Source organism: Clinocottus analis, unplaced genomic scaffold, assembly GCF_023055335.1.
Source record: "Clinocottus analis isolate CAN_PGR_092001 unplaced genomic scaffold, fCliAna1.0.p SCAF_16, whole genome shotgun sequence".
Classification (NCBI taxonomy): domain Eukaryota; kingdom Metazoa; phylum Chordata; class Actinopteri; order Perciformes; family Cottidae; genus Clinocottus; species Clinocottus analis.
In genome coordinates, this window is record NW_027175887.1 from 15,419,691 (window position 1) to 15,440,008 (window position 20,318).

The window sequence follows — 20,318 nt, forward strand, 5'->3', positions numbered from 1 at the left end:
CATTTGAGATGTGGTGGTTTGCATAACCAAGAGTCAAAAGAAGCTGTACAAAAATCTAACATACGATCTTTAAAACAAAAGGACAGGGCATAACTCTGCATAGCTCGTAAATCTTACTGATATTTTTTTTTTTTTGCCAAAAGATGAAGTGAGGTAGAAAATTACGATTCCACATTGTCATACGCCCGGAGCCCCGGCATGAGTTATATTCATATCATATATACAGCTCAGAATCGCTCAAACAAAACACAGAGTGGCTCGATTCAAATGAAGCCTTTGGGTGCGACGTGACCTTTTGACCCGCGCACATGGACCCGTGTGAGCGGCCCCGACGTCGAGGATAAGTGAGTAAAACACGGGGAATGTCTGTGATTGGCAATTTGGGGAAAGTAAGGAGCACGATTAGCCCACTTCAAAAGGCCTCCAGAACAAAGATGTGGCCAAATTAGACTTAAAAGACCCATTTTTAAACTTGAAAGTCCAGCGTAGTGCGCTTCCATACGTACAAGAAAACATAAGAGCAGTGGGGTTGCTGTGCTTCCAGATATTAAGCGTTTATCATGTGTTTGGTGTTCCCTCTCGCTATTACCGCGGCTATTTCCCCTTTGTTCTGTTGAGCACGCATTAAGCGACGAGGAGAGATTTCCATAAACATTTCCATAAGAGCAACTGAAACTCAGCTTTACACAACAGCCTGTTAATAATGTGCGTTTCCCCTCCAAGCGTCCAGTGAGTCTGTTGAGACGTTTAGACTTCTCATGTCTGTGATTCATTACAAACTCTGCATCGTACGCAGCGAGAGCGACTTACAGTAAGTGCTTGTTGTTTTGTTTTTTGTATCAGAGGTTGAACTCCTAAAATGTCTCCACAGCAGACAGAAAGACAGACAGGTGGATTCCTTTTAAGGCCATTTCAGCCTCAGTGGCAATAACAAGAAGGTTAAAGTATAAAGCAGCAGCACAACAGACACAATGACTGATACAATAAATAGTCAAGTGGAAACGGGCCAACACAACAAAGTCACTGCCAGAGCTCGCCTGCAGACGGGGGGGTTGACATCCGGTCCAGTCCGGTCCGGTCCAGAACCGGTTTAGAGAGCTCATTTCCCTCCGTCCCACAGGAGGGGGGATTTCAGTGCATCCAGCGAGAGGAAAGCAGTTTGAAAACATCCTCACCTACAGTGAGCCGCTGCGTGTCAAATCACGGCTGATGATTAGCAAAGAACCGGCGTTATGAAACCGTTACATGTCTTGTATTCCTCCCCAAATAACATGCAGGCGAGAGTGGAGCTCGGCCCTCTCCTCCGGCGTGTCCCCGATGGGGTCGAGCCCTCTGCACACGACCCCCCTGCCCCACCGCGCCTCTCCTCTACGCGTCTTTGCAGGTGTACACCTCCTCCTCCCTCACGCACGTCTGGCACTCCACGTGGCAGCACCAGCGCACCTGGCAGTGGCAGGACAGGCTGGTGAGGCGCATGGCCGTGTTGTAGCCGCGCCCGCAGCACAGGCTCTGGCAGCTGGTGTCCTTGGCGCACGACCGGCCGCCCGTGCCGGGGGAGTAGCGCGAGGGCCTGCAGAAGCTGGGCGAGTCCTCCAGGTGGACCAGGTCGGCGGTGCGCAGGCTCTGGTGGCCGGCGTGGCGGCGGGGCCCGGCCAGCTCCGTCTCCCCCGTGGCGGCGTTGGTGACGCTCAGCACCCGCACCGCCGTGTCGTACCTGTACTTCAGCAGCCGCCCGGTGTCGTGGAAGGGGGACAGCTGCTTCCAGCAAGTCCGCACGGCGCAGGAGCCCGAGACGCCGTGGCACTTGCAGGTGGTTTTCAGGCCGCTCTTCACCGCCTGAGATAGGAGGAGGTGTGTGGAGGAGGAGGAGGAGGAGGGGGGGGGGGGGAGAAGGGGGAAGAAAAAGTGTCAGCTCTTGCAGTTTGATTCATTACCCGGCCTCTTATCTGGGAGATCTATCTGGACCGAGTGAGACAGTTTCCTGCAGGCTGGGTAGGAGGTGAGGGGTGGCGGTCTGCGGATGGAGCGCCGTCAGTCCACCTCAGTCAACAATTTTAACATAATGGATTGAGGGGGGGACTGCTCAGAACGTCATATTTCATTTTACCGCACATTTCTCACTTGGACAGCTCTTTTTTCCCCTCCTTCTTCTTCTTCTTCTTCTTTCCTTTCTCCTCAATGTGTTGAAACTAGCTCCCGTCTGCTTCTCTCCTGTCTCTTCCCTTCCTACGAAGCCCCGAGGCGGAGGTGACAAACGGTGCAGACGGCGGTGGAATCTCTCCACCCTGTTCTTTGTACATGCCTGCTCACGGAGCAAAAGACATCGATAAGAATTTCTGCAGGAGAACTGCCAAAGGAAATTCGCAGCGGCGGGTTTTTTTTGGGGGGCTTGATTTCAGGTGAATAGTTCACTGAGCTGGATGGTCAGCGACGAGAGCGCCATCACTCAGCCCCTGAGAGCCGCTGTCTCTCGTCGGGGGGCCAGAGACAGGTCACACACTGGGAGCCAGAGGGGACTTGTGGGGTTGAGAAGTGCTGCTCAGTTCCTCCCTTTGCAGGTATGAAGCCCCTCGGGGGCCCTTCAGAGCACCATTACTGAGAGGCCAGAGGGAGGGGGGGGGGCGCAGACCACTTCACGTTTTTTTGTTCACCCGTCTCGCGATCTCCTCTCGGGCCGCGTGAAGTGAGAGAAAAAGCTTCAACTCGGTGAAGATGAGATAAGATTGCTTCCTTTGGCTTCTTCCTGTTTTCTTTTTGGTCTCCACCGACTCCACCAGAAAGGTGTGAGCTGCAGGAGGAGGAGAGGGGGGGGGGGGGGGGGGGGGGCGTTTCGATGCCTTATGAACATTAGGCAGATTTATGAAGAGCGCATTGGGGGATCCAGTGAGAGGAAAAGCTCGCTCGTATATTATAAAAAAGAGGCCACGGTTATAATCGTTCTCTCCGACATGAGACCTTTAATTTTCCGTCGGCCCGCACAGCAAGCTTTATCATGTCTGAGAACACCTGGCTCCAGCGATCCCACTGCCTCACCCTCCTCTGCCTCCCTGTTATCCACCAAGGGCAACAAATAAGGGGGCGTTTGTCTGGCGTGTACTGGGAAAAACATGCAGGTGAGGATTACAATTCTGTGCCCTCTGATGGCGCTGGAAAAGCTGCCAGAGGTGTAATTATTATGTAAAATTGCAGCCCAACTAATTGAGATAATTGTGGCTCAGGGTACAGATGATGTTTATGATGTCACCATAAAGGGACGACGTGGGGTGTGGAGAGGAATATTTCTGCTCCACACTTTTTTGGGTTTTGTTCCTTCGCACTCACCCGAATTCCGACGTTGATGTTGTGGGCGTCGACCTGAGCCCTCAGGTCCTTGCTGACCTTCTTTTGGCCGAGGAACTTCTTGAGGAACTTGGTGCTGTATTTCAGGTTGTCGCCGCAGACCCCCCACTGCCACGCTTCTCGGTGCTGGATGCCGGGGGAGTCGTCGCACGTGCACCGCTCCATCCGGCCCGAGCTGCACGCTTTGGCGAGCGCGTGGGTCAGCGCCGCCGAGGACACCGCCAGCAGGAAGGCCGTCTCCTTGAACGCTGGAGATCGATGGGAAAGAAAAAGAAGCAGTTTGTGTCAGCGAATTAAAATGCACAGCAGTTTGGTTTTAATCGATAACAATAAAAAAGGCATATTCACAGAGCTTTAAATGCTATTTGTGCCAATTGAAAACACAAACTGTGTAGTTTAAGGGATTAAAACCATCGTTTACCATCAGAAACATGTCTCTCGCGCCACTGGGTAAGCCGAGCTCACTACGTTGTCATGGTTTACGGCCACAATATTATTCTGCAAGTTGTCTTGTGTCATAATTCCTCCTCTGACCTTTTCCTTGTTCGGTTACGCACTGTTATTTGCTTCACCCGGAGCCGTCACCACGGTATATTTTGATCCAATTAATTATTATTTTGACTAGGAAGCGCCCCCCCCCCCCCCTCTTCCAGATGAAAGCGGGTAATCGCGCCACCCTTTTCCTCTGGGAATGGGCGCTTTCCCGAGATAAAAATAACCACAGGGCCCGAGCGCACTCCACCGCACCGCGCTGCTTGGCTTTCTACTCCCTCATTACCTCCATGCTGACCTGTTCATGTTCTCCCCCACACTGATATCCATATGCATAAAGCATTTTCTGTGCACAGCAGACCTGCAGCGGGACTTGAGCGTTCTCCAATATGGTGATTTATTTTATGTCTTTTTTTCTTCTTCCTCAAGCGAAGTTAATCAATGGTTGTTTCAGGTCATTAAAAGAGTATTAAAGTGCACAACTTTTAGAAAACGCTGTTTAGTGGCTGCATGGAGTCGAAGGACAATATGGAATGAAAGAAAAAGGATTTAGTCACGAATGCTTTGGTTGCTCAGTATGCGGGAATAACTTTAAATAACTAATAAATATAAAAACGTCTCTGAGCAATCTCTCCAAAAACACTTTAAATTGCGATTTATAAAAACAGTGAAGCAAAATAAAGTGGATAAAGTGTGTGATCACGTGGCAGCAACCCCCAAAACAACAACTGATTATTGTGTTTATTATTCTCAAAGACATTGATATGACTTTGATAGTTTGTTATATATTACATGTTTGTACATGAAAACGTAACTTCAGATGTTCACCGTGTGGCTTATCGCCCCATAATAAAAAACACGACCAATATAAACAAGTTATTAAAGATAGACATCCATCATGTTTGAAAAGTTCCTCCAGTCTTGGCTCCAAAAGAGAGAAACAATTGGCTCATCCTCTCTCTCCCTCTCTCTCTCTCTCTCCCTCCCTCCTTCGCTACCTCTGTTGTTGCAGATAATAACTCGGATTTTGAGATAAATTGCTGTTGCCACGAGCTGCAGATACATGTAGCATAATGGTGTCCCGCTCAGAGACACTGTGTGAGAGACACCGCATGTCATCCAAGAGAGGGACCTCTCTGTCTCATTTGAAGTGCGTTACAAATTTAAAATAAAGACACACATTAATAGGAAAGAGACGTTTCGGGCTCACCTCTCTTCAGGAGACTTCCCCGGCCGTCCAGGCTGCAGTTCCAGCGCTCGTTCCTGAACTGGTAGCGACACTCCAGGAGGCTGAGGCGCACCGAGTCCCGCAGCGTCTCGGCCAGGCCGGGCTCCCGGCGGCACAGCCGCTTCTGCCGCCGGGTCAGAGTCATCTGCTCGCACTGCTTCAGGTGGGCCTTGCCCGCCGGAGCGTCATTTGAAAAGGGACCAGGTAAAAACACGAAGGGCTCCCGACCGGTCAGCCTTGGAGTGGAGAGAAAAATAATAATAATAAGAAAAAACGTGAAATATTGTAAATCAGGTGAGTTGCATGTAAGTAAGCCTTTGATTATAATAAAAACAAATTAAGATTTTATGAAAACATGTGACTTTGATACACGCTATTTTTCCTGCCACCTGAACCTCTTCATTTACTCTGCCAATACATTTTGTTTTGATTATTTAAATTTGAGTTTTCGATGATCATACCTAAACAATAGAAAACCGTTTCCGGATTAAACAAACGGCAGTTTAACAAAACAAAAACACACAGTAAAAGTCACGTGATTAAGATGAACTTGTTGGAGATGCGTCTTAGATTACCACCGGTGATGTGTATTGTTTACAGCAACAAATCACCACGACAATTTGCAAAACTGCAGCGGATTCGAGCAACGCAATATACCAAATGCACCTGGACAGTTTGCGCACAATTACGCGTGCGTAATTCGGCTAAAGTTCGTAGTAGTTGCCGTTTTGATGCCCTCTGAGGGTGGAAACAACAAACCAATCACGTAATGCGATGGGCAGAAGTGAAAAGGGGAAAATCGGCTGACCCAAAATAAGCAGCTGTGTGCGCGAGGAGGACGCAGAGCGCGGCGAGTCGCAATAGGCAGGCGGTCCGTGGGAGCCTGGAGCGCATGGTGCCGGGTTGGCGCTGCTCTTCATCTCGCTGATTCTTCAACGGAGAAAGTCTGTGCCGTCTGCTCGGCGCATCTCTTTAAGCGACCCCACACGCACACAGACTCACAAATCCGGTGCGTCGGACCCAGCGGTCCGCTGGGAGGCAGGGCCCTTTGGGGGAGAGGGGAGGGGAGGAGTGTGTGTGTGGGGGGGGGGGGGGGGGGCGCATCGTCCTGCTGCACCCTCATTGGATTCCCTCAATATTGTTACTGTATGTTCCCTCCCACTGTAGCTAACGCCACCCAGGTGCACGAGGCTGCAACAGGACTGCGTTTACCTGCTGGGATGGAGACTGGAGCGCAGCCGTCAGCAGGATGCGCGCGTCTGCTGCAGAACCTGCTGCTGACGCGCGCGAACCAAAACCCACAGATCACTCCGCCAGCATGGAGCCACATCTGAGGAAATAGTTTAGTTTTGAGAAAAAAAAAAGTTTTTTTTTCTTTCAATACGTCGTTGTTTTTGTCCCCAAAAAATTGGGGTTAAATTTTTTTTTTTAAGTAATATTTTGTTTTCAGTAACATTTAAAATCTTTAACTTTCACTCTTTTTTTTAAATTTTCCCAAAAAACAATTATATATTTATTTCGAATACATTGTTGTTTTTGTTTAAATAAAACATGTTGGTTAAATATTATTATAATTTTTTTTGGAATATTTTTTTTCAGTCACATATTTAAAATCTTTAACTTTTTTTTTTTTTTTTTTTTTTACAATTTCGAGTCTTATTTGTTGGAATTTAAATCTTTTTTTTTTTCAAACAAACAAAACTATTTCCCTGGATTTGGCTCCATACACCAGACTCCAGGTTTAACCCACAGGGACAGCACACCTGCACCCTGGGGTGTCCTTGACCATGGAGAAAACAAAAAACAAACAAGTTATTGCATTATGTAATCATTGTAACTAAGCAGCAACGTCCACCAATCACACACATGAACCCATGAAAGCAGCATTCAAGAGAGGAAAAAAACAAAATAATCCACGAAGCCAAAGATTAAAGGGCACAAACGTCCAGTATGTTATTAAAGTACGCGCATCGTGTACACTCCATGTACTTTCAATCTTCATCGGGCCTCCAGAGGAAACACAACCATGGATGGAGCGCCATCTAGTGGATTAAAAACAGAAATTAAATCTTTGAACATCAACAGGATTTTAAAAAAATGTATGAGATTGTCGATACATTTTTGGATTGATTGAAATTAAAAGTACAATGCAGTCTTGTTCAGACTGACCTCTGCTATGTCCATGTCTATGGCCTTGAGATTTTACTGTACAGTCTTGAAGAAAAGTGACTTCGAAATCAGCTACAATCTAATATTGATAGTCATAATTTCACAATATTCAAACAGCTCTAAAAGCAGATCTTTAAACTTGTAGTAAAGCCTTACAGTAAAGCAAGTGAAACCCTTCTTCCCCCACTTGCACTATCACAACTTTAATTTAACGCGTTAATCCGAGTCTTATCATGAACGTCACTACGTCACTTCTAACGTCAGCCAAAAAGTCTAACGTGTTTTGATTTATGGGCTGAACTTTAGGACAAAACACAAGATGAGGTATGCTTTTGATTTAATTTGACTATAAGTACACGTCAAATAACATGTCAGACGTCGATCGGAACTGCGTCTAAAGCTAATTCTCTATAATTATCCCAAAACCTCAAATAACACTTCGGCATCTCGTTACGAAAGCCTGAACTTGACATTCCTGTTTACTCAGAGGAGCAGCTATTGAACAGCTCACTCAACCGACTTTTAACCCTCTATGAGCAACATAAACACGTTTATTAGGATGTTACCGTACAGTATTAAGTCCTAATGCGGGTCAAACAGTGTTTTTCTGTCATACTTGGAATGGTTCTGCAACCTAAGACACTTTTATTTTCATTATTAACTGCATTAGTCAGTATCTGAATCAACAAAATGTGAGCAATTTTGAAACGCCCGTCACATATTTGCGGTCCATTTGTTTTGCAAAGATGCTCTATTTCTAATGGTATGAAGCGGATGCTGTGTTTGGTGCATTGGCAGTGAAAAACTATCTGCATTCAGCTTCTCAGCCGGCGGTGACAGCAGCAAAGTCTCCGTCAGGCCTTGAACTGTTCATTCCCAACAGACTGAGGCAGAGAGGTTGACCCCCAGACACGAGGTCATGAGCCCACAGACGAAACACACGTCTTTAAGGACACCTGCCGGGAGCAGAAACATGTTTAAGTATTGTAATCTCCACATCCTCCTCCTGCACACCTCCCGCTCTTCCCATCCCGGCGAGGTGGGACAGCTGCCACCGCATTTTAGTTCTGCTAGATGAATTACTCCAATTATTAATTCATTACCAACACGGGTGGCAATTCACTACTTGGACCACCGCGGCTAATTGATTCCACGCGGTTACGGTAGCGGGAGATTAAAGTTGAGGCCACATGTACGGACGACAGGCCTCAGCTTGTTCTGCCAGCTGTGAGCAGCTAAAGAGAGCTCTGAAATGACATCTTATCAGATACAAGCAGGTGATTGCTTGAGGAATATGCAGTAGAAACAGGATTTACAACATTTTCACTGAACTACTTCTGGAATGTACTCGCCCTGTTGGTCGTTCATTTCCTGTTTCATCTTCCTGGCGTGGTGCGTAACGGGATGAGGGAGGATGCAGGACTCACTGAATGTGTTAGGGGTCAAAGAGCGACAGAAAATCTGTCATTTTGTGTGATTGTTCACGTCATTTAGAGATGCTGTGAACAGTTATTCAACTTAATTGTTTCCAAGCCGGGGAATTTAACTTGAAGACATTGTCATTTGAGAGTTTTTGAAGGTCTTTTAAAAGCCTTAAAAAGCATCACGTTGAGTACCTTCTGTAGAAGGTTGTGAGAAGGTCTTTAAAAGTGCAATGTGTCTTTTTTAAATTATTTTGTTTTGCAAATACTGAAAAAACTGAAGTAATCATTTTTATTTTGCTGATCCAACAATTCATTTTCTGCCGCGCAGCCAAGTCTACTTTGCAATGCTGTAGTTGATTATATCATCAAAACGTGTTCTTCTATTCATGAGTGTGCATGTGTGGTATTAAAAAGGTCTTTAAAAGTCTTAAAGGGACAGTTCACCCCCCAAATCAAAAATATAATTTATATGAAACATATCAAACTGCTCACACCAAAGCCTGTGGATTTATTTGAGTAACTTGGTCATGATTTCTGAAAAGAAACAACACTGTTAATTTTGTCAAATGTGTATTTTTGAGCACCACAAGCTGAGCGCCGTGTAGTTCCACTATGTTGGAGAGAAGGCAGACAGACATCTCTGAGGCTGAAGTCTAGAAAACTCACAGCAAAACAATCTAGATTTTGAATTCAGGAAAATACTTTTGTCGCTGTGCAGATACAGCGTAACAGCTCTTAAAGAGTGAAGTTCTATATTTTTTGTATTTTGTTAACCTGTCAGGGTGTTTTATGTTGGAGTGTAGGTGTCAGACATTCCCCTTTTTTCTTTTCTTCTCAATGTTGTCAACATTATCCGAGATGTGACGGGTGTCAACACTGTGAGTTTCCTCTCGGATCTTGTTTTCCTGCTCAGTAAAACAAACCACATCTGTCCTCTCAGCCCGTAGGATGTGGGTTCAGCAAAAAAACAGCCCTGTCTTTGTTTGATTCAGATTTCTTTGAGATTAATTACATTCATGAGTGTTAGTTTTGAAGTGAGAAGATAATCTGGCAGCATATCTAGGTTCAAAGGTCTAGTATTTTATACACCCTCGTCCTCTCACTCTTCACTTCATTCTCCTCTAGTTTGTATGATGATTAGTTTCTTCGAGGTTATTTTCTGTCAGTTTTGACTGTGAATAACCAAAAGGTACGTCTTCTCTCCGGTAGACTTGTAGTGCAGATATGTTGCACCTGCATGTTCCTCATGTTCTGTCCACCTCTAAATGAGTCAAATTAAAGAGTCACAAAGGGTGTATTTGTCCCACAATGTTTATTGGAGTGTATCTTCTTTGTGTTTTCCTGACTGAAACCACTGGAGGGCAGCAAACACTCAGATAAATTGATCGAGAGCAGAAGCTGCAAGTTCTGCTATATACTTTTGAAATAAAGCAACCAAAAGAGGAAAAGGCATTCACCAAAGGTCTAGCGCTATACTAGTTATTATAATAGCATACTATCAGATCTGCCTTTATGTATGTATGCACCTTTTTAAATAGTAGACTGATACTAATAAGTAGTTCTCCATGGCTTCAAAGTGCATGATAAGTGACACACACACACATTCATACATATACATACACACACACACAAAGCAGACCAGGAATAATGCAGAATTTTGGGTCGTGAGGTCCATGATAAGATTGATATTCAGCAACAGATCAAACACCAAACCCATATCCTTGACACTAATGGGAGTCATTTTTAGACTCTCTCCCTCCCTCCCTCCCTCCCTCCCTCCCTCTCTCTCTCTCAGGTAGAGCTTGTAGGATGACATCTCGGTCTAATGAGGACTAATAGTGCCAAAGGGCCACAGAACTGCACGGATGGTGACGCAGCAAAGAGAAGAGGAGTATGGGGAGAGGGGGTGGGGGTCTTTTCCTGATGATCAGAGAGCCTGCAGACCGCTGCTCGGCCTTTCTTTCTCCCCCCCACTCCATCTAGATTTCAGGTGGCCAATCCTCCATGGAGTTGTTACCTTGGAAACAGCACCTTACGTATTTATAGAGAGCAACCGAGTAGTCAGGGAGAAGGCAGAGCGGGAGACAAGACTGTGATATAGGTGATGCAGGTTTCCGTCTAGCTGGAGGCGCCACAGTCATACTTTTTTATTTGTGCTGAGGCTCTTGGATTGAACGGAGGCGGCCTGTATGATCACTTCCCTGTAGACGGATCATCCCTCACCTTGCAGCAGATGAAGGTTGCCCTTTTATATTGGAATTACAACATGCTCCGTGACCCGCTCCGGTCATATAATTATGTTTGAAAGATCCTGCTTTGAGCTGCGGCTGTGAATCCCTTTCTCTGGTTCATCACATTCACCATCACATCCTTCCTGCTCAAATCTACCTCGGTCTCTCTCAAGCGCTCTGACTCAAATGAAGCTGAAATGACCTGAAATAATTCTAATAGGATATGCGGAATCACACCCTACACACACACACACACACACACACACACACACACACACACACATACACACATCACGCTGCACTTGACCTCTGGCAGGCGTTCGCTGCTTTGCACAGAATCTCACCTTGATGTGTGACTTCACAGCGCGTTAACCCTTCGCTCACCCCGCCATGGTGTCGACTTTTCAGCACCCCTTTTTGAACTCAAATTGTTACTATTACTATTCTCCGTGGCCTCGGGTGGTGCAAAGGAACCAAGTACATTTACTCATGTACTCTTACTGGAGTGCAGTTTCAAGGTTGAGTTTTACGATTTTATGCAGCTTATACCATACATTTAACTGCTCGACATCGCCATGAAACTTCCCCAGTTACTTACATTGAGGCAATCATTTTTTGAGTGTTATATATTTTCAGAAATTGTATCTTTAACCCCTTGAAAACTGTAAAACCAAGCAAAGTATTGGGGAAAAAAATATATATCTGCAAAAAAAATCACTTTTAAAAGATATTTTGATGGTAACTATGAACATCCAGCATAATATGAGCCAGATTCCCCAAAAATGCCTCCTGGAGCGGTTAATAAGACACCTTTTTGGAAAGATTAGGACCTAAGGAATCAAAATCTGGAACAAAAATCATAATAAAACAAAGACTTGGCCTGTTAGGAAGGAGTTTCAATCAAAAAACTGTGTGTTCGGTTCAAAAATGGAAAAATTACGTATTTTATGCCAAAAGACTGTCAATGGGGCATGCTGGGACTTAAAATTGACGCTGGAGGATTTTCGCCCACGGTTTCCAAAAGGTTAAATATGCAAGAGGTATTCTCTATTAAATATTTGCTAATTTAAATGTGTTTTCAGGACAGAACTGTCAACAAGCGCTGTCGAGGTTGTAGGAATACAGCTTTCCTTGTGGTGGAATACTGTGACATCGTTGTAGTGGTACTTTTTAAGTAAGTGTACTTGCTCCAGCAGTGATGACCTCCATCCCAGGGGAGCGGAGGCTCTGCCTCATTGTTTGCCATCGACCAGCTGCACCAACGATCCACCGTGAAGATCAATCAGAGGGACATCGGTAACGACTTTTAAAAAGGAAGGAGGGAGAAGACGAAGAAGAAGAAGTCGTCCCACATAAGTCTTCCATCGTCTCTTATGGGGTCTAGTATTGTGCAGCAAAACACAGGGTTTAATGTGTGTAAATATAAATATGTGGTCCCGCTTACTGTGGGGATTAAGTGCAGGTAAAAACCTGTTATTTTTCTCTGGAACATCTTGTATCCACAAGCTCAGTGCACGCGTTGTATTTCTTGGCCTGCAGGAGTCACAGAAGGTGCTCAGCGGTGGCCGGTGTTTTAAATCCTGTCCGTCCGCCTGCCCACGCTTGCACGGACGCACGCTCGCACGCACACACGCACGCACGGCAAAGAAAAACAGAGTTCACCCGTGAACTGCACCTTTTCCATAAAGGCGAGTCATCTCTCAGCCTTTCACATCGCCATGGAAACACACAGGATTTGTCCAGTCGATTGGCAGCGGAGCAACGCTGAGGCCAAGAACACGGTCATTTCATCATCACGCTGCTGTGCTCTTGCAGTTTGAGAAAGATGTCTGCTGTAAGTACAAAAACATCAATAACAACCCTGGATCATCAAATATAAATAACCACAGTCACCATTGTATTGTGTTAGTTTGGACTCCATGTTACCACACGGTATACTCCTTCCTTTCATTGAGGTATTAATGTGCGAACAGTATTGATTTTACTTGTCAGTGGACAGTAATTATAGGGTTGGTGGTTCGATCTCTGCCGGCTCACGTGGATGTGTCCTTATGCAAGGCACTAAACCCCAATGAGCCACCGCCATCCACAGTGATGGAAAGTAACATTCACTTATACTGTACTCAAAAAAAGATGGAGGCATTTGTTTCTTTCTCTTGGAATTCTTTTCAAGCTCCCTTACACAACAACTCTTTCATGGTGTGGCAATTGCACGATTACATTTATTTGCTGTTGTCATCATAACTTTACATTTAGGTAACCTTTGACCTGTCAATCTCTAAAACAAACCCTCTTTATTGGATGGTCCAGTTGAATTGATCCGTATAAGCTATTTGCTTCTTGATTTATTTCCACTCAGAATTGTGTCTAAATCGTTTTTTTTGGCTCATTCTCCTACAATTTAAAAAAAATATTACTATTACAGATGTTGTATGTTTCATACAGTTTTGATAAGTCACTTCTCACCTGACCGTCGGTACACTCCGTAAGGTAAATCTAACGCACCCGGTGCGTTGAGGCGGTCTACCGTTAGATTCCGCACTCTTGAGTCATGCTAGGTTTAGCTTACCTGCCAACAGTTTCTCACTCCCCATCTCCGTTCGTCCGTCATCCCTCATGTTTGTTTCAAAATCAGCACCAAACCCACGTAAGATGACTTTCACCGCACGAAGTTAAGTATTCGGCACATTTTTGACGTTGACGTCCTCGCGCTTGTTTTTTTAACGGTTAACATTGACGTTAGCTTAGCGAGCTATGAGGCTAACGTTAGCATGCTAGCTTCTGCTATTATCGTCCTTACTTGCATTCGTGTAAATTTTGAATTCATTTATTTCACTTGCTGTGCTTGTTTTCAAGCAAGTATAAGTAAAGTAAAAGTACCAATTTACAAGTAAAAGCACTGCACTTCATATCTAACAAAATGAAAAGTATGTGGTATTATTAGCAAACTAGAAATTTTCAAAAGTGTTCATTATGTTGCAGAATGTCCGTTAACATATTTAACGCTATCTTTTTCTTTTTTTTTTTTTTACTTTAGTCAATAATGTGTACTGATGCATAACCTTGAAGGTATTATTTTTATTTGGTTATTTGTCAGGTGGAGCTACTTTAAATCACTTTATAATTTGTGAGGCAGAAATACATCAGTCACATCAGTTAATCTGAATAACACCAGCATCACAATGTGTTCTCATATTCTGTTAACTGAAATCTCTCACTCCTAAAACATTGTACTCTTATTAGTTATGTATAAATGCATCTGACCGCCACTAAAAGAGATGGGACCGGCTCAGCTTTATCCTAATCGTGCAAGTGAGTTGCCTGATTTTAGCCTAAAGTGAAATTAGTAATCAGAGGAATGGCCACACCGAAGCCGAGGCGCTGGACAATCATAGTAGATTACACATTACATCTGGTGTCTAGTTTTGTGTTTAATGCAGTTTAATAGCAGACGTTTATTATGGCTCTTTGTGAGCTGGCAGACTGAATACGGCTCATTGGCTCCAATAAACACTTTTCTCTATCGTCTCTACTGGACAAAGAGACACATGTAAGTGCTTTAGTAGCAGTAACTCTGCTGAATTTCTGCAAAGTTTAAAATGGTTGGATGATAAATGTTGGTCACATAATTGGAACAGTCTTGGTTCTCTGTGTATTGGAGGTCTAGCGGACATGAAGTGGAGTGATATCCATCATTGTGGACATTTAGACCTGACCTTCACATTACCTCTCACCGGTTCCCTTCGTGCCCGGACCCACATGCTGCACTAGGAGCTCTAAACATACAGTGTCATTGGGTAGTGCCGTGAAGGTTACAATAACACAACAAGCAACTGCGTGCATTAGTGCATCTGCATGTGTATGGAGTGCGTTACGACGGGCTAAGTTGAAAGATGATTGATATGTTGCGACGGCTACCTTTGCTATATACAGTAAGAACACCTCTGCCAGGCTGTCTTGTCACTGCGTCCAAGTCACACTGTCATTGACATTCATCCCCACTCCCATGCCCCCTTCTAATAACCTCAGATGGCCAGTTTCCACTGAAGCGAGGGCAGATCTATTGTGCCACAGACTGTGCTGAAGTGTTTCTGGGTCGATGAGCTCTTACAGCTGAGATGGAGAGAAAGAAGGAGGACAACCAGGACAAACTGGGTTCCTTCGTGTCCTCAGGGACCAGCAAACCATATCTTTCAAGACCATGAATATCAAATTGTAAAAAATGATATCTAAAAAAAGGATTTGGTCTTTTTTAGATATCTTTTTTTACAAGTACATTCGCCTGATGTTTTCACACTGCAATCTGGTCAGCTCCGGCGCGAACAATAAAACAGCAGATGTCATTTTATTAGAAAGCAGTGGCAGAGCATGCTCATCAGCTCCACAGAAGCTACTTACTCAGCAAGTTGTACCTCTGCAGTGTGCATCTTTGTTCTTGGTAAACTATAGAACCCTACGGGCAAAGCGGGCCGTCAGCACTACACAATCTTCATTGTTGTTTTCCTAAACTATGGATCAGGCAGTAATGTGCTGTTTAATACTGCAGATCGTAGCAATCATCTAAATATGACAAGGATGTCCTCCTTGATCATCTATTCGACCTATTGGCTCTGTTATGTTTGTTTCTTCCACCGGTTCTGCGGTATTATATAGCATGAAATACAGCCTCGCAGCATGGCGTGTATATGAGATGTAATAAAATTCTAAATTGGTATATATATTGCTTGCCAAGTGCACATGCTTGGTGTCGGGTACTCAACGTCAACAGACATGGAAGTGACAAATGAATAAGCCATAGCATGATGTAAGTATTGGAAGCCAGGGATAAAACAGATCATATTTATTCATTTTTGCAGCCTGCTTGTGCTACAAAGGGAGTTTATTACAATCTATTACATTTGTATTATTGTTTTTTTTTCTCAGTATTCTTACAAAGTTAATCATAGCATATGTTAATGGGAATTATTTTTCTTGCATAGAGGAATTTTAGCCTCTTTCCATAGAGGTTTTTTGGTGATAAGAAAATGAGAATGAAAATCCTCTTTGCGTGTGTTAATAGTAATTATTTCAATCAGCTGTTAAACAAGCAGAACACAAACTTAAATACGATATTATTGACTTTGTGCAGTCGTCGCAGCTCTCGACCCTGTATTTTTTATAGCTGTGTAGTTTTGTCTGGGCCTGAACGCTCCGACGCTAGAGCCAACGGGTCGCTCCCGATAGTTTTAACGGTAGTACTTGATCTCAGTTTTATGGTCCAGACTCAGACTGTCCGGCTCTTTGCCATCTAGCTGTGCTAGCCGCCTCATAACTAACAGATCAGGAGGTGGCAGCGACCAAGTTTTAATGTTGATTTGTTGTCCGCCACCAAAGGAGGTCAAAGTGCGCCAAAACAGGAAGTGATCTCTGTAATTTACTGTCTCTCCAAACCTGTGAGTCAAGCTCGTGAGAAACAAAGTGTGTCAAAGTCAGTTTGCTGAACTTGTATTGAAAATTTATTCATTTAGATTATTATTTATTCATGAATCAACATTGCATATCTTCTGCTTTTGGTATCGGATCAGATTTGGGGATCGGCGGACATGCAATATAACAGAATCAGGTCAGGATCAGAAAAACTTGATTTGGAGTAACGTTGACCTGAAGGCATCCTTGTTTCCGGTCTCTGAGAGAGGATTCTTTCAAGGAAATGCTTTCTAAAGCTTTGACAATGCCGCCCTGAGCCAACGGCTCCTTCAACTGTGACTGAATGCCATATTCCTGCAAGTGTGCAAGAGTGCTTTTGTTGCGGAGTTTACAGAGTTTTATGGAGCAGCATGTTGTTGCGTCTCTGTCTGAAATACTTCCACACTTTGAAGTTTAGAGGATCGTAGGCGAGGCTTTATAGCTGCAGCTCGTTCCCAGGAGGGAATGAATGCTTTCACCGTGCGCAGCCACTCTCGCCGCGCGCAGACACACACTATTATAGATCCATGTAATCGATGGGATTACAAGGATCACCTAGGTTTGGATCACCTGGGATGCTTTCCACGACACTTGTAAATAAAGGGGTGTTTATATTTGTATAGTCTTTGTTTGGGTCGCCGCTGACATCTGGGAGAGGATTTTAAACTTCCCTCAACCCTCAATTTAGAAATATAACGTTTACATTTTTGCCGTTGCAGGTTTTGTCGGCTTGCTTTTAGCTCAAGAGGACTGGCGCCGGCTGACAAGCTGATGTATCCTCTTCCTGTGAGCCGGCTGGACATGACGGACGGGCCGGTGTGCTGCGTAAGTCATGTGCAGCCCGACTATACATTATTCATCACTCTCATCATGAAGAAAACCTCCATCCTCTTTTATCTCTCCATCTCCTGCCGTTTTATTTTCTCTCTCTCTCTCTCTCTCTCTTTCTCTCTCTCTTTCTCTCTCTCTCTCTCTGTCTCTCTCTCTCCCCTCCTCTTACTCTCTTAATTCATCAGCACCGATTAGCTGCACAGCAAAGAACAGCCTCTCTCTGTTTGACAGAAATACTCTCTCATCCACCACACAACACAGATCCCCGCTATGCATCTTTGATTTTACCCATTCGTCTGCTTCCCTAAGCCACTTGTAGCTCCTCTTTGTCCTCTCTCGTATACAGTATTTCACGTGATTGATCTCGGTATGGATCTTTGCTCATTGTGTTTCAAGGGCACCCTCGAACAGCTGACACAACGCCGCGCTCTGACCTACTGCTGGAGTGTGATTGTTGGTGAGCGGAGGTGATGGTCGGCCAGGATTCACAAGAGCAATAATTTATGCGAGCAAACAAACATCCAGGTGGGGTGGGGGGTTTCGGGGGCGGGGTCACACCGATGCTGAGGTTGCCCTCCTCGGCGTTCTCACCTGCCGCTCCGCTCGCCAATGCCAATCCATTACAACCTCCCCTGGAGGCCCAACGCGGCGTCGTCATTAGCTATTGTTGTCACTAGGGGGTGTTTCAAGCGTTCACTCTTTTCTCTCCCTTCCACTTTCTCTCCCTTCCTTCCTTGCATCACCAGCACCACCCTCCCCCATCCACCCCCCTGTTCCTGGTACAGTAGATGCTTCAAGCATTTCTCCCCCCCCACCCCCCCCACATGCTAGCTCAGCTGCCGAACCCCACACAGGACCACGTCCCTGGACTCCCCTTTATTACCATATCATGAGATGTGCCCTAGGCGTGTAGCAATGCAGCGTGCCGCCTGTGTCTTTAAGAGAGAGAGAGAGAGAATATAATGAGTAATGGGGAGGAAATAAGGCATGGAGCAAGCAAGTGAGAGAGAGAGGGAGTGGGTGAGGGAGTGTGAATTTATTATGGGCAAAAATTGTGCTTTATTTTTGGTTGTGTGCTGAGCATCCCTGCACCGGCATGCACAATCAACCACGGCTCATACCGCTGAAGAGTACGCCCCTTTCTCTCTCTCGCTCTCCCTCTCTCGCACACACTCAGGCTCTCCCGCTCAACCTCTCCCCTCACACACAAACACACACTCACGCACGTGCTCGCAGTCACACACGCGCAGTGCTGTCAGGAGCGCCGCCGCCACCACCACCGCCGCCGCCGCTGGACCACTGCCATCTCGCGAAGGAGGTTTCCAGCGGAGAGAAGAGAAAGCCGGAGCGAGACAAAGGGAAGGAGGACGGCAGAAGGAGAGGAACGAATAGGAGCGCGGGGACCGGCACAAGGAAGGAGAGACCCGGCGCTTTGTGAAGAACAGAAAGCGAGAGACAGGAGGAGGGAGGAGGAGAGAGAGAGAGGGGAAAAAAAGAGGAGGAGGAACAGGAAACGCGATCACTTTCAGCTGCAGCGGTCCGTGTCGCAGCATGGGCAATGCACCATCCCAAGGCATGTCAACCCTTTTTCTCCTTGCATACTTGTGTGGCAGGTACCTCGTTTGATTCTGCGTGTTGCGCTGCCCCGAGCAGCCGGCTGCCCTCCTGTTACACTCTGTGAGAGCAGAGGGATGGGGGTTGGGCTGAGGGCTGGGGGCTCGTGGAGCGCAGCATCGCTCGAGGAGAGGGATGCTCTTAGGCAGCATCGGTTAATAGGGAGTATGTTGGGAGTGAGGCTGGAGGATGAGGTGCTGGAAACACTGGGTGGAGGCACCATTTGTTCAAGCGGCGAGAAATTGGAGGGGGTGGGAGGGTAGGGTGGTGTACAGCAGAAGTACCATCAGTGAGGTGTGTGTGTGCGTGTGTGAGAGAGGTGACTAGGGAGAGAGGTGTGATTGTGCTTCCCTGTTTGTGTGTGTTGGAGTGTTGGTTGCAAACTGCCTATGTTAACCACATTGAGGACCTCTTTGAAGCAAAGCTCAAGTGTGTGTGTGTGTGTGTGTGTGTGTGTGTGTGTGTGTGTGTGTGTAAGACAATAAGATGGAGAAGAAATAAAGTAAGACAAATAAAATAACTGATGGATGTAACGATGAGCCTAATGAGGGGATGAGGCAGCTTTGCCTTGAGTGAATGGGGGATGGTATTGTAAATGGATTATCGGGTGGGTCAACTCCTTCATGTGATGCTCTCTCTATATTCCCTTGCCCCCCCTTCCCACCGCTCTTTCTCTCTCTCTTTTTTCTTTCACAACCCCTTCGTTAAAATACCAGTTGCAAGCTTTGCCGCCTGACAACGCTGTGCTTGTAAACGCATCAACGGTCTCTGTTTCCTGGTGAGAGGCAGGCGTGTTTCGCCCCTCAATTGCACACATGCATATTCCATATTCCTGCATTCGCCACACTGTACATCGTGTCCATGTGTGTGACACCCGCGTTTCATGAAGACGGAGTATGTGGAGTTAAACGATAAGAAAAGAGTGCAAAGGCCATGGGGGTAGAGTGAGAAAGATGAAATATACATGAGGCGGCGTTGAAACGCTGCTAGGGGTTGAAAGGCGTTTCTGACGTGCAACAGAGGATGAGTATCTTCTATCAAGATGCGAAGAAATAAAGATAAGGGGACAGAGGGGGCGAACAGAGAAAAAGGGCAGAGCCGCACAGCTTTCGGATTGAATTCATCAATATTCATTTTTCCTTTCTATCTCTTCATTCTCCCTCACCTATTTCTCCCTCTGTTCTTTCTCCCCTCCTCCTCCTCCTCCCTCCTCTTTCTCATCGTCCCTCGCTTGCCTCTCACCCGGGGACAGTCTAGTAGCTGGCGGGGGAGAGGAGGGCCGAGACGGGAAATAGAGGACATGAAAAAGGGGGGAAGAATGAAAGGAAGTGTGAAAGAACAAAAGCCCAAAAAGGGGTTGGCACGTAGATGGACAGGTAAGTTGCGATGCTGAGGGCTGCCGGCACATCATTCTTTTTTGAAGAGTGTTTGAGTGTGTAAATGAGGCCATTACTTGGATGATTGCAAGGGCTCAACAGTGGAATAGTAAACAGCTCTTTAAGCCTTTTTGTTTGTGAGCTTCTTCTCAGATGTGCTCGGGGTAGA

General features: G+C 45.7%; 2 protein-coding genes across 11 annotated transcripts in view; one reads left to right on the plus strand and one right to left on the minus strand.

Moving 5' to 3' along the window:
* Window positions 1–1,368: 1,368 nt before the first annotated feature.
* Window positions 1,369–5,953, minus strand: wnt9b (wingless-type MMTV integration site family, member 9B). Its single transcript, XM_068578295.1, has 4 exons — window positions 5,868–5,953; window positions 5,042–5,295; window positions 3,322–3,587; window positions 1,369–1,836 (listed from the first exon to the last, which is right to left on the minus strand). Exons 1-4 carry the CDS (start codon window positions 5,951–5,953, stop codon window positions 1,369–1,371), a joined length of 1,074 nt encoding a protein of 357 aa, XP_068434396.1.
* A 12,155-nt stretch (window positions 5,954–18,108) lies between these two features.
* The window catches only part of srcin1a (SRC kinase signaling inhibitor 1a), a 95,549-nt gene continuing 93,339 nt past the window's right edge, over window positions 18,109–20,318 (plus strand). For 5 of the 10 annotated variants that reach the window (XM_068578292.1, XM_068578280.1, XM_068578281.1 and 2 more), the window contains exon 1: window positions 19,860–20,149. In XM_068578292.1, the coding sequence (XP_068434393.1) occupies window positions 20,074–20,149 (76 nt within the window). In that variant the 5' untranslated portion in view covers window positions 19,860–20,073. Of the gene's footprint in view, window positions 18,733–19,859; window positions 20,150–20,318 lie in introns of those variants that run through there. The other 5 variants (XM_068578283.1, XM_068578286.1, XR_011077579.1 and 2 more) reach the window with 3 other exon arrangements.